The sequence below is a fragment of the Esox lucius genome, chromosome 17 (genome assembly GCF_011004845.1).
Source record: "Esox lucius isolate fEsoLuc1 chromosome 17, fEsoLuc1.pri, whole genome shotgun sequence".
Taxonomy (NCBI): Eukaryota; Metazoa; Chordata; class Actinopteri; order Esociformes; family Esocidae; genus Esox; species Esox lucius.
The window spans coordinates 28,149,228-28,161,386 of record NC_047585.1 but is presented as its reverse complement, the minus strand read 5'-3'; the positions used below and the strand labels follow the sequence as shown (position 1 = coordinate 28,161,386).

General features: G+C 43.3%; 1 protein-coding gene across 1 annotated transcript; it reads left to right on the top strand.

The window, feature by feature from the left end:
* Window positions 1-2,408: 2,408 nt before the first annotated feature.
* On the top strand, window positions 2,409-7,550 carry si:ch211-157b11.8 (fibrinogen-like protein 1). Its single transcript, XM_010881594.3, has 6 exons — window positions 2,409-3,102; window positions 3,992-4,178; window positions 4,835-4,912; window positions 4,987-5,099; window positions 6,324-6,586; window positions 6,674-7,550. Exons 1-6 carry the CDS (start codon window positions 2,830-2,832, stop codon window positions 7,002-7,004), a joined length of 1,245 nt encoding a protein of 414 aa, XP_010879896.2. The 5' UTR covers window positions 2,409-2,829; the 3' UTR covers window positions 7,005-7,550.
* Window positions 7,551-12,159: the final 4,609 nt, after the last annotated feature.

The window sequence follows — 12,159 nt, the reverse complement described above, 5'->3', positions numbered from 1 at the left end:
GATGTAATACAAAACAATTGTATGATATTTTTTATTTAAGTTGATTCATATCTTTTTAAAGGAGTAAGGTGCCTATCTATCAACCAGGTTGCCATAGTTGAGGATTTGCAGGTATTAGGATGGTCACAGGGGAGTGTGAGTGAAGGATGATTCATTGTGGAACAATAAACCAATTTTGCAATATATGGATAATAAATTAGATTGAATGGTCAAGTCATATACCAAGATATTTGTAGGTGCCAAAATGTTCTAACTCACATTCAGGTTGAGGATCTTAATGGGTCAGGTACTCAGATTTCACTATGTTCAGTTAGTAAAATCGTTTTCAAACCAGGCTAGACAGTCATATGAGACTATTGATGAGGATATAATGATAAAGACTTTAGCCAAATCAATAAAAACAGCCGACATTCAGGACATTTAGAGATGCTCAGATGCACCCGTGGCCAGTTCTGAAGCCTGACAAAACCACACAAAGAACATTATGGGATTCCAGATGGCAGGTATGCCAGGTCTAAATGTATGACCTAATGCTATCACCTTGTCGAGTTTGGTCTTATCCTAACCCCACTGTGTTATGCATCTCTATGTTGTGTAAAATCTGCAGGGAGCATGGCATACATCATGGATTTATACAGTCCTGAATAAATCCAGCTGATATTGTGACAACAGCTTTATATTGTGTATAACGTATTGAAAATTGCATTAAAGCATACATGCATAGAGTGACTCTCAATTCGTAATGAAATATTGGAAAAATGTATTATGTTATCCAAACCAGACTGGCTTCAAACATACCCCACAGTTGTAGTCCCAAAATCTGTTAAACAAAAATATGCAGTTTAGTGGTGTTACGGATTATTATTCCAATTCTGTACTTGTGAATGGGAATAAGATCACCACTAGAGGGCAGTCTTCCTTCATTTCTGCTAGAGGCTCTGACTACTGACTATTGCTCATGATGAGTTTACATCCTTGTGCAGACCAAAAATAAAATCCTTTACAGAATTTCTTTAAGGCCTGTTGAGTGAAGAGATCTACTTATCATTAATATCTTATCAGGAGGATCATCATCACCAGTGTTGAAGAGCTGCCCTGTTGTCTCTGTACCAAGTTGCTTTGTTAGATTCATCATTTCATCTCATCTTGTTAGATTCAGTGGTATATTAAATCTCAACAGCAAAATAATATATCATTGATTTTTAATAAAACTCCCATTATTAATTTTTTTGCTGCTGCCCAGCTCTATATTATATCCTCATTGAAGTGCTGTCCTGTCCTATCATATCTTACCAAGAAGCCATTCAGTCCTCCATGCATGGCATGCATTCCAAGAAGGTACATTGGGACAGGAGTGATTGACTGTTCACCAGTCCTGACCAAATGAACACATACTGGGAGGACGTGGCTGAACTATGCCAACAGTCTGACAGTGAAAGGGGAAAGGCCAAAGAAGATTGGGGGTCAGATCACTGGAAATGTCTTTGCCCCTTGTCTGTAGGCAGTCTGTGGGTGTGTATTCTGTTAGTGTGGTGTGCATTTGGCAGATCCCTAATGAGTGAGCATGGGCGATAGAATTCATGGAGGAATTCCAGACTGTTCTCCTTCATTGAATGTTTAGTCTTTATGACCTGGTAGAAACTAAGTTGGGAAACACATCCTCCAATAAACAAACTGACAGGGTGAATGATCGATAGACTTAAAAAAAACATGGCCTCTTGGAGAAAAAAATAGTGACAAATAAACATGCTGACCTGAGTTACAGGCAGGCACTGACTGTCAGAGAGAGAGTGAGACGAAGACCAATAAAGATAAGGAGACAATGGAGAAAGAAAGAGAGAAAAGGAAAGAGAAAGGGATAGGACAAAATGAAAGACAGAGGGAGATGAGAAGAGGGAGGAGAGGAGAAAAGGAGAGAAAGAAGAAAGAGAAAAGTAGGAGATAAAAGTAGTAGGTGAGGTAGTGGATGAACCTGTGCTTGAACATTTCTGTGTGAGGGAGATACATGAGGAGGGAAGACCTTAGCTGGTCTGTTAATTCGAGATAAAGATGGGACCCTAGAACAAGCTCCTCTAAGACTTCCCTCTTTTATGGGTCCATAAATATTGTGTAAAAGACATGATGAAAAGAGAGTATGAGAGGATAGAAGAGAGAGAGAGAAAGAGAGAGAGAGAGAGAGAGGATGGTCAAAGAGATGAATAGATTGTGTGTGGCTGTGTGTTTGGGTGTGTGTTCGTCAGTGTGTGTGTTTGTGAATCAGGGGGTGGGTGTATTAGTGCGTGTCAGACAGCAAAGAGAGGCACAGTTATCTAGGAATCTGAGCCAAAGGAACCTCAGTGATAGAGAGTGAGAGAGAAAGAGAGAGAGAGAGAGAGAGAGAGGGAGTGAGAGGGAGAGAGAGAGGGAGAGAGGGAGAGAGAGAGAGAGAGAGAGAGAGGGAGAGTGACAGGGAAGTGGTGAGGATGAAAGTGGTATAGCGATAAAAACACAGATAGAAAAAGACAGGTACAGAGATTGGGACTAGAGGATCATTAGATTTAAAAGACACAGAAAAATCCAAAGAAGTGCTCACAGAAATAGAAGAAGGTTGTGAAGTGGAGCAGAGACCATTGGACTGAAGCAGACCCATCAAGGAAAAGAAAAAAGAAAAAAAAGAGGACGAGAGACATTAAAGACATTTTGACGCTCAAACCCAAGAGGCTGGCAAGACGGAATACCTTTATAGGTTAAACCCAGTGTTTGGAGTAACAACAAAAAACTGAGGTGACTGACAGATTGGATTCGTCCCTGAATTCTGCTGGCTTTTCATGTTATTTTAGAAGTCTTCCCATGATTCTACTCTGCTCTCTCGGCATGCTCCCACTGCTGTCCCTGTGTCTGGGAGCTGTGTTGACCCCACCAGACGCACCCCCGGCATGCACCCAGCGTCCCTGCAAGGACAGTCTGGTGGCCGCTCCACCTACGAGGACCGGGACAGGGTTAGGGTGGTGTGAGGGGCGCCCTGGGACGTTCGGTTGCAGGGTGGCGGTCGCGCCCCTGGCTGCCTCTGACCCCCCACTGAAAGTGGAACACAGACAAAAAATCAGACAGGTCCAGCCGGAGGTGAGTGACATAACCAGGTCAATCGGAGGTCATTTCCTGTGCTTTTCCCAGAAGAATGAGTGAGGTATTGATATGACTGACTCAGGTATTGTACACACAAAACAATGATCATTCTGAGCTGAGTGACAGAGAGGAAGGCCTGGACAATGTTTGTTCTGTAGGGGTGGTTAGATTCTGTCCAAAATGTCCGGGTCTGCATGCCACGTGCCTCGTGGTTTGTCTGGTTTGTCTAGAGTTTAGGCAACTGAAACAGTGACTATGGACATAACGTCACAGCCTATTGAAACTAAATCGAGATCAACTCTCTAGCGTAGTGCCATGTTATATATAGTCTCTGGTGTCTTAACATTAGTGTCAGTGCTATATATTTTGAGAGGGGGCCACAGGTCCCTACTCTAGGGTATGGTAAGTGGAGAGGGGGCCACAGGTCCCTACTCTAGGGTATTGTAAGTGGAGAGAGGAAAACAGGTCCCTATTCTGGGGACTACGTGCACCCTATTCTGGGGACTACGTGCACTCTCCTCCAGACACCACCTGACAGATGCTTTCCAGGGATAATGTTAAAAGTGGGAGGAGAATTTGGCGTTGGTTTATAATAGTCCTCCTCATCATATGTCTCTGCTGAGCTCATGCTATGGCAGGTGTTCTGACATGGTTCCAAGGGCTAGAAGTGTGACTGAGTGACTGAGTCTTTGCATGCCCTAATGTTGGTTTGTGTTTGATGGCTGGAAATGAGGATACGTTATTGTGTGTTTGTGTGTGGGTGACAGAGATGTGACTGCCGCGCACACACGTGTGATATGAACGCCGATATGTGTTTCTAATAAGGCTGTCAGCATTGGCCTGCGTGCACACGTCCTGACTGTAACACGGTTTGTTGTCTCCGAAGGCCGGGGACGTGTCGGAACGTCTGGCCCAGTTGCAGCACTGTATGCGTTCCCTCCGGGAGCCGGGGACCCAGGAAGGCCATGGAGGGGATACACTGGGGGCCATTCTGGCTCTGATGGCTGCTGTGATGACAGAGTGTGACCTCCGCTGTCACAGACCGACCCTCAGGGCCATGGCCAGGCGACTGGGTGAGGAACAAACACTACGTTTATGTCCCACATTATTAGCAAAGTCAATGATGAGGAGCAGGAGAACATAGAACCAACAGATACAAAAAATACACACGCATTTGATTATTTTATAGTACAATTGATTGCGCCTGAAACTGAGATTTAGCAATTAGGGAATAAAAAATGTTATCATTCCCTGAGCAACTATATACTGATTTTTGGGATAGAAAATATGGAAGCTAAGTATTTAAATTATTTGCAGACTTCATGATTGGGTGGCATTACCTTTAAACCTTACTTCATTGGCTCTGTTACAGGGCATCCTCCTGTTCATTCTCTTCATCTATCACTATACAATGAGTTTCTCTCCTCTTTCTTACACACACACACACACACACACAGACACACACACACACACACAGACACCCACACACAGACACCCACACACAGACACCCACACACACACAACAAGCCCTAGTGAGGCCTGCTCTGTGTCAGTCAGAGTTGAGTGCACAGGAATGCAAGGCCTTGTGTGGGATGAGTGGGCAGATAAATAACTCACTGTTATCTTACATGTTAACCTGGTGAACAACTCTTTCTAGAAGTCTCCCATAACTACGACAGCAGATCGGTGGGTCCTCAGTCACAACAGTTCTTCTTTGTATTGTGTTTAGAGGGGGCAGCGGTTGGGAGAGAGAGAGAAAAAGACCTGCTACTGCTATTGAGAAGCATCACACAACACCCCCCAACAGGTGAGAGTAGTGTGTACATTGTGCTTGTGCGTAGAGAACATACAGATGTAAAAGTGTGTGTGTGTGTGTTGCAGTGGCCCCCTCGGGGAGGCTGCACCCTCAGGACTGTGCTGAGATCTATCGTCTGGGGATCAAAGAGAATGGAATCTACACCATCCAGCCTGACCCACATAGACCAGAACTGGAGGTACCTCCTAACTCACACACACACACACACACACACACACACACAACCAGCAGACCTGAACAGTAGGTACCTCCTAACACACACACACACACACACACACACAACCAGCAGACCTGAACAGTAGGTACCTCCTAACACACACACACACACACACACACACACACAACCTGCAGACCTGAACAGTATGTACCTCCTAACACACACACACACAACCCGCAGACCTGAACAGTATGTACCTCCTAACACACACACACACAACCCGCAGACCTGAACAGTAGGTACCTCCTAACACACACACACACAACCCGCAGACCTGAACAGTAGGTACCTCCTAACACACACACACACAACCCGCAGACCTGAACAGTATGTACCTCCTAACACACACACACACAACCCGCAGACCTGAACAGTATGTACCTCCTAACACACACACACACAACCCGCAGACCTGAACAGTATGTACCTCCTAACTCACACACACACACACACACACACACACACAACCTGCAGACCTGAACAGTATGTACCTCCTAACACACACACACACAACCCGCAGACCTGAACAGTATGTACCTCCTAACACACACACACACAACCCGCAGACCTGAACAGTAGGTACCTCCTAACACACACACACACACACAACCCGCAGACCTGAACAGTATGTACCTCCTAACACACACACACACAAACACAACCTGAATGTACCATGTGGTATGTGCGGTGGAACAGACAAAGAAAGCCATGAAAAGAGTTGTCGCATCCTTTTATCCTCCTTACTGCTGGCAATGGCCAGACAAATGTAATTATTCTGTAAATAGTCAGACAAACCTCATTATTCTGTAAATAGTCAGACAAACATCATTACTCAGTAAATTGTCAGACAAACATTATTATTCTGTAAACAGTCAGACAAACATCCTTATTCTGTAAATGGTCAGACAAATGTCATTATTCTGTAAATAATTAATTTCCAAGAGATGTTTAACTTTCCTCCATCACCACCCAGAGGGAGTGTGACATGGAGACAGAGATGTTTAACTTTCCTCCGTCACCACCCAGAGGGAGTGTGACATGGAGACAGAGATGTTTAACTTTCCTCCGTCACCACCCAGAGGGAGTGTGACATGGAGACAGAGATGTTTAACTTTCCTCCGTCACCACCCAGAGGGAGTGTGACATGGAGACAGAGATGTTTAACTTTCCTCCGTCACCACTCAGGCGGAGTGTGACATGGAGACGGCAGGTGGGGGGTGGACTGTGTTCCAGCGTCGGCGAGATGGCTCGGTGGACTTCAACCGGACGTGGCAGGAGTACCGTGAGGGTTTTGGTTCTCCACAGGGTGAACACTGGCTGGGGAACGCAGCGCTGCATGCCATCACCAACAGTGGTCAACACCAGCTGCGTATCCAACTGGAGGACTGGCACCAACAGACACGCCAGGCCACCTACAACACCTTCAGAGTGGCAGCAGAGGCGCAGAGGTAATGGAGATCAGTCATACCAAAAGCAAAGCTACAACAACATCACCACTCACTCCTCGTGGCGTTAATGATATAACTCCACCCCAGGTACCGTCTGACGGCACGCGAGTACTCTGGCGACGCGGGCAACGCCCTAAGCTACAGTAAACGCTACAACCATGACGGCCGAGCCTTCAGCACCAATGACCGGGACCACGACCGCTACAACTCGGGGAACTGTGCGCAGTACTACGGTGCGGGCTGGTGGTTTGACGCTTGTCTAGCAGCCAACCTAAATGGACATTACTACCGTGGACGCTACAGCGGGCTGACTAACGGCATTTACTGGGGTACCTGGTACATCCTGACGGACAGCCGCAGCGGAGAGCGCTACTCCTTTAAGAGTGTGGAGATGAAGACACGGCCACATAACTTCTAGTAAAGCCTGGGCCTGGATGAGCCGGTAGGCCCTGAGCTTGTTTCCGGAGTGTAAATCCTGGGTGGGGAACCCATGCCTGGTCTCATATCTGTTTGTGCTGACGGGTCAACCCCTCACACAATCAGGTCTGGGACGAGGCTAGGGAAATCAGGCAAATATTGTAGCGTTGTGTCCTCGTAAATTAGTGGATGACTAGGAGTTTGATTCCCTGGATAATGTTGGGATTGTGAGCTAAATCAGTTCTTTGAGGTGTAAATATGGTACTGAATGGGTTGGTTGGGTACTGAATGAAATTGGTTGGGTATCTCTATCCTTATTATTCAATTACATTGTGTTGAATTACAACAGTAAGCTTCTGTGATCCTATCCATCATCCATCCACCCACCCAGATGTAGTTTTTCTTTTTACTATAAGTAAAGTTTTTATATATAAACATGCATGTATGTTATGCATATCTTTCCACAACAATTACATGTAGACTTTTATATTGACAATCATGGCTATAAAGAAATGATTCTTGAAATAAATGCCTGTTACTTTTATAACTAATGACTGAGTTATTTTTCCTGTGAAAATGGTTTATAGGTGTTATGTTTGGACAAATAATGATAATGCCAATGCACAGAAGCCTAGAAATATTCAAATATTTACATTAACAGTGTTTCTATCTCGCCAAACATATTCTCTTGCTCGTCCTCCCAGTTACAGAAAGGTCAGACCTACAGGGGATAATATTAAACTCGGTCTAGGCCACCAATACCTAGTTGACCAGGGGAGGGGTGTCTGTTTTGTACAGTGACTGAGACAATTCATTATGTACAGTATGTATTGTGTGTGTGAGCATCGGTGTAGCTATCAGGGCCTTGGCCTCTCTCATAAATATGTATTTTCGTTTGATTTTATTGTGGTGTTCTATGTGGTTATCACACTCAGCTGTCGGCTGTGAGGTTAAACTACGCTAGGATCAGCGTTACAGTACATGCGTATATACCGTATTGTAATTTTTGCACCATGGCCCGTTGTGCTCCCCGCTACGCTACGCTACGCTACGCTACGCTGTGAGGCTAATGCAGATATTGTCTATGCTGTCTGCGGTCTGAATTCGGGGTAAGATTAGGGCGGGCCCTTTTCTGTATGTTCGTGATTGGGCCCAGCCAGAGGACCTGGGTTCAAACACCGCACTTTATTTTCAAGACATAACAAAAATGTAGATTACTTTTATTTGATAGGGCAAGTCTTTTAAAAATAGTAATGTATTTGAATATACTGTTTGGATTTTTTTTTTTTAATAGTGTTATAAAATTAGACAGAAATTTTATCTTTTATTTCGAATGAAACATTATGAATCATTAAGCCATAATTTGAGTGAATGTATGTTTTCTCTAAAAATCAAGCTGAAATTATATTATAAGAGACCTACCACAGTCAGATAGCCAACCTCTCTATCAGCCGTAATAGTTTATGATGAAAGAGAATACATCTCTTGCAAAACAAAATGTAAACAAGTAGGTTGTTAATAAAAGTGTGGGGAAACAAATTACACAAATGGGTCATCTGCAAAATATAGAACATATCTACTGTATGAACACACATAATCATTATTACAAGCTGACACAAATGACTCAGTGGTAAGTGGATGAATGTCAGGAACAGAGAAGTGTAGTTGTTTAGAATTGTAGTAAGAATATATGCAAGTTAGGAGTAATGAAGGAAAACACACATGTTTTTGGTAAAGAATGTGGGATGTACCAAGTCTTGGTATACAGTGGATATAAAAAGTCTACACACCCCTGTTAAAATGCCAGGTTCTTGTGATTTAAAAGAACGAGACAAAGATGAATCATGTCAGAACTGTTTCCACCTTTAATGTAACCTATAACGTGAACAATTCAATTGAAAAACAAACTGAAATCTTTGAGAAAAAAACAAAAAACAATAACCTGGTTGCATAAGTGTGCACACCCTTAAACTAGTACTTTGTTGAAGCACCTTTTGATTTTATTACAGCACTCAGTCTTTTTGGGTAAGCGTCTATTAGCATGGCACATCTTGAAGTGGCAATATTTGTCCACTCTTCTTTGCAAAAGCGCTCCAAATCTGTCAGATTGCGATGACATCTCCTGTGCACAGCCCTCTTCAGATCACCCCACAGATGTTCAGTTGCATTCAGGTCTGGGCTCTGGCTGGGCCATTCTAAAACGTTAATCTTCTTCTGGCGAAGCCATGCTTTTGTGGATTTGGATGTGTGCTTTGGGTCATTGTCGTGCTGAAAGGTGAACTTCATCTTCAGCTTTCTAATGGATGCCTGAATGTTTTGTGCCAAAATTGCCTGGTATTTGGAACTGTTCATAATTCCCTCCACCTTGACTAAAGCCCCAGTTCCAGCTGAAGAAAAACAGCCCCAAAGCATGATGCTGCCACCACCATGCTTCACTGTGGGTATGGTGTTCTGTGGGTGATGTGCAGTGTTGTTTTTGTGCCAAACATACCTTTTGGAATTATGGCCAAAAGGTTAAACCTTGGTTTCATCAGACTATAACACATTTTCCCATGTGCTTTTGGGGGATTTGGATGTTTGTTTTTCAAAATTTCAGCTGGGCTTGGATGTTTTTCTTTGTAAGAAATGACTTCCGTCTTGCCACCCTACCCCATATCCCATTCATATGAAGAATACGGGAGATTTTTGTCACATTTAGCACACAGCCAGTACTTGCCACAAATTCCTGCAGTCCAACAATGAGATCACTCCGATGCTTTGAAAGCTCCAGGCGGACCATGGCTGCATGAGATGCAACTAAGAAATATTCAGGAAAATCCTACTAGAACAGCTGAACTTGTGATTAATCACAGTCACTTTAAATGATGGCAGGTGTGTAATGACTTCTATTTAACATTACTTTGAACGTGATTGGTTAATTCTGAACATAGCCACATCCACAGTTATAAGAGGGTGTGCACACTTATGCAACCAGGTTATTGTAAGGTTTTTATTTTTCATTTTTCCCCCTCAAAGATATCAGTTTGTTTTTCAATTGAATTGTTCACATTATAGGTCACATTAAAAGTGGAAAATGTTCTGACATGATTTATCTTTATCTCATTCTTTTACATCACAAAAACCTGGCATTTCGACAGGGCTGTGTAGACTTTTTATATCCACTGTATATATGTGAATAGCTGTGGATTTTTAAGATCCAAGAAAAAATCTAGTATGTTTTTTCTATTCATAAAACACCTTTCAGCTGCTCAGTTCAGGTTTTTGACAAGCTTTCTATTGAACCTGATAAAGAAAGTGGTAAGAGTTTCAGTCAGTCTCCTGATACATTGAATTAAAAAGCTGGCTGTAATGATGTCAGTCCCTTGCACACAATCTGTGGCAACCTCAAAGGGTGTGCATGGATAGCTTTATGATGGGCAGTGTCAAGCTTTTCTTCATCTGCATTGAGAACTGAGTAAAACATTTTGTGAGAGAGTTCAAAATAATGAAAGTGGCTGGTTGCAGACAATTGTCCACTTCAGGGAGATTCTGTGCAAATGTTGACTTAGAAATATTGGAATCTCTGAAGACTTTTTGAGGTTGTCTGCTGAATATCTTTAATGGTGTGCTGTCGTGTGTGATGAATGAATAAACCATGCTGTGGGAAGTGCATTTCATTAAGGTCAGTGGAATTGACTGGTTGCCATCCTCTTCTTCATCTCTCTCATCAACAATTAACCAATGCCACAACCATTTTGATCTGTTCCAATTAGATTTTATGGACATTAGAACTGTTGCGTTGGGAGTGCATTCTCTGGAAAGGAAAATAAACTTAAAATGATATTTGTTCTGATGAAAAAACAATATCTATCCACCTCAGTCTGCACAATTCACAATTAATAGAAAGATATTAGTTACAGACAACAACAAATCATAATTAATGTAATATTATCAAACTTGATAAGGCCTTGGTCTAGGGACAAAAGCCATGTCTGTCCCCCTTTAAGTAAATGTAATGTCCTTAAGGAATTGGTTAGCATAATGACTTAGGCTGTTGTAATTTCCTCCAAATAGTTTTTATCTATTTTCTTGATTTGTTTGCTTGCTACTAAGCAGATTCAGCTAAATAAAGAATTGAAATATGTATTGAATATCTCAGAACTATTAGACTTTGAAAGATATCAGTTTTTTTGGTAATAATTACCCATAAAGCTATACTAGGCCCCATGTAGTAGTGTTTTGATCTGCTCATGTCCCACCAGCTATTTCTCATCAGACCTGGGTTTTGATGTATGACAGTCAATTGAGTACAGTATCAATCAATGAAGAAAAGCAAAGTTTTGCAGTCAGAACTCTGTAGTGGCTGCTTTTTTCTGTTCTCTCATCTGTAGGGTTTGCTTCTGCCAGGTTTGGAGAGGGTAAGTTATCAGTTGGGTGATACTTAGACCCCTGAAGCCATGCCCGATAAAATGCTAACGTGCTAATGCACAACAGAGGGGCAGCCAGCAGCAAACTCAGCACTCTCCAGCCACTAGGCTCCAGGCCCCTGTGTTCTGACTCCAGCTCTGGGATTGCTCAGCCAAACCCTAACTGTGTTTCTTTTGAAATTATGTTGACACTCAACAGTGAAGAGGGCCTCCCCTTCTCCTGACACCCATAACCTGTAACAGCTTGTATTCTGTCCCACGCCAAAGTCCGACATAATGAGGATGAGAATTAAGGGTCTGTTAACGACTAGTGCAGGCTAGTTCATTAGTGGTCTGTTGATGTCCCTTTGGTGATCTACAGTCCTCAGCATCTATGCTGCAGTATTCTCTGTGCCAAGGGACTAGGGTCAGTCTGTCCACTCTGGTTTAATTCCTCCAAATCTATCTGGTGTTCTGTAGGATCTAAGATACAAATATAATGTGCATGGTCCCTTTAATTCTCCGGGGCCTCTGGCATTCAATCTGACTCACTCCCATCTCCCTCACTCACCCACTCCAGTAGGACTTGAGCCCTAGGATCATGTCTCAGGACAACCTGGCCTGATGAAGCCTAGCTGTCCCTGTCCAATGTCCACCTGGCCTGATGAGGCCTAGCTGTCCCTGTCCAATGTCCACCTGGCCTGATGAGGCCTAGTTGTCCCTGTCCAATGTCCACCTGGCCTGATGAAGCCTAGCTGTCCCTGTCCAATG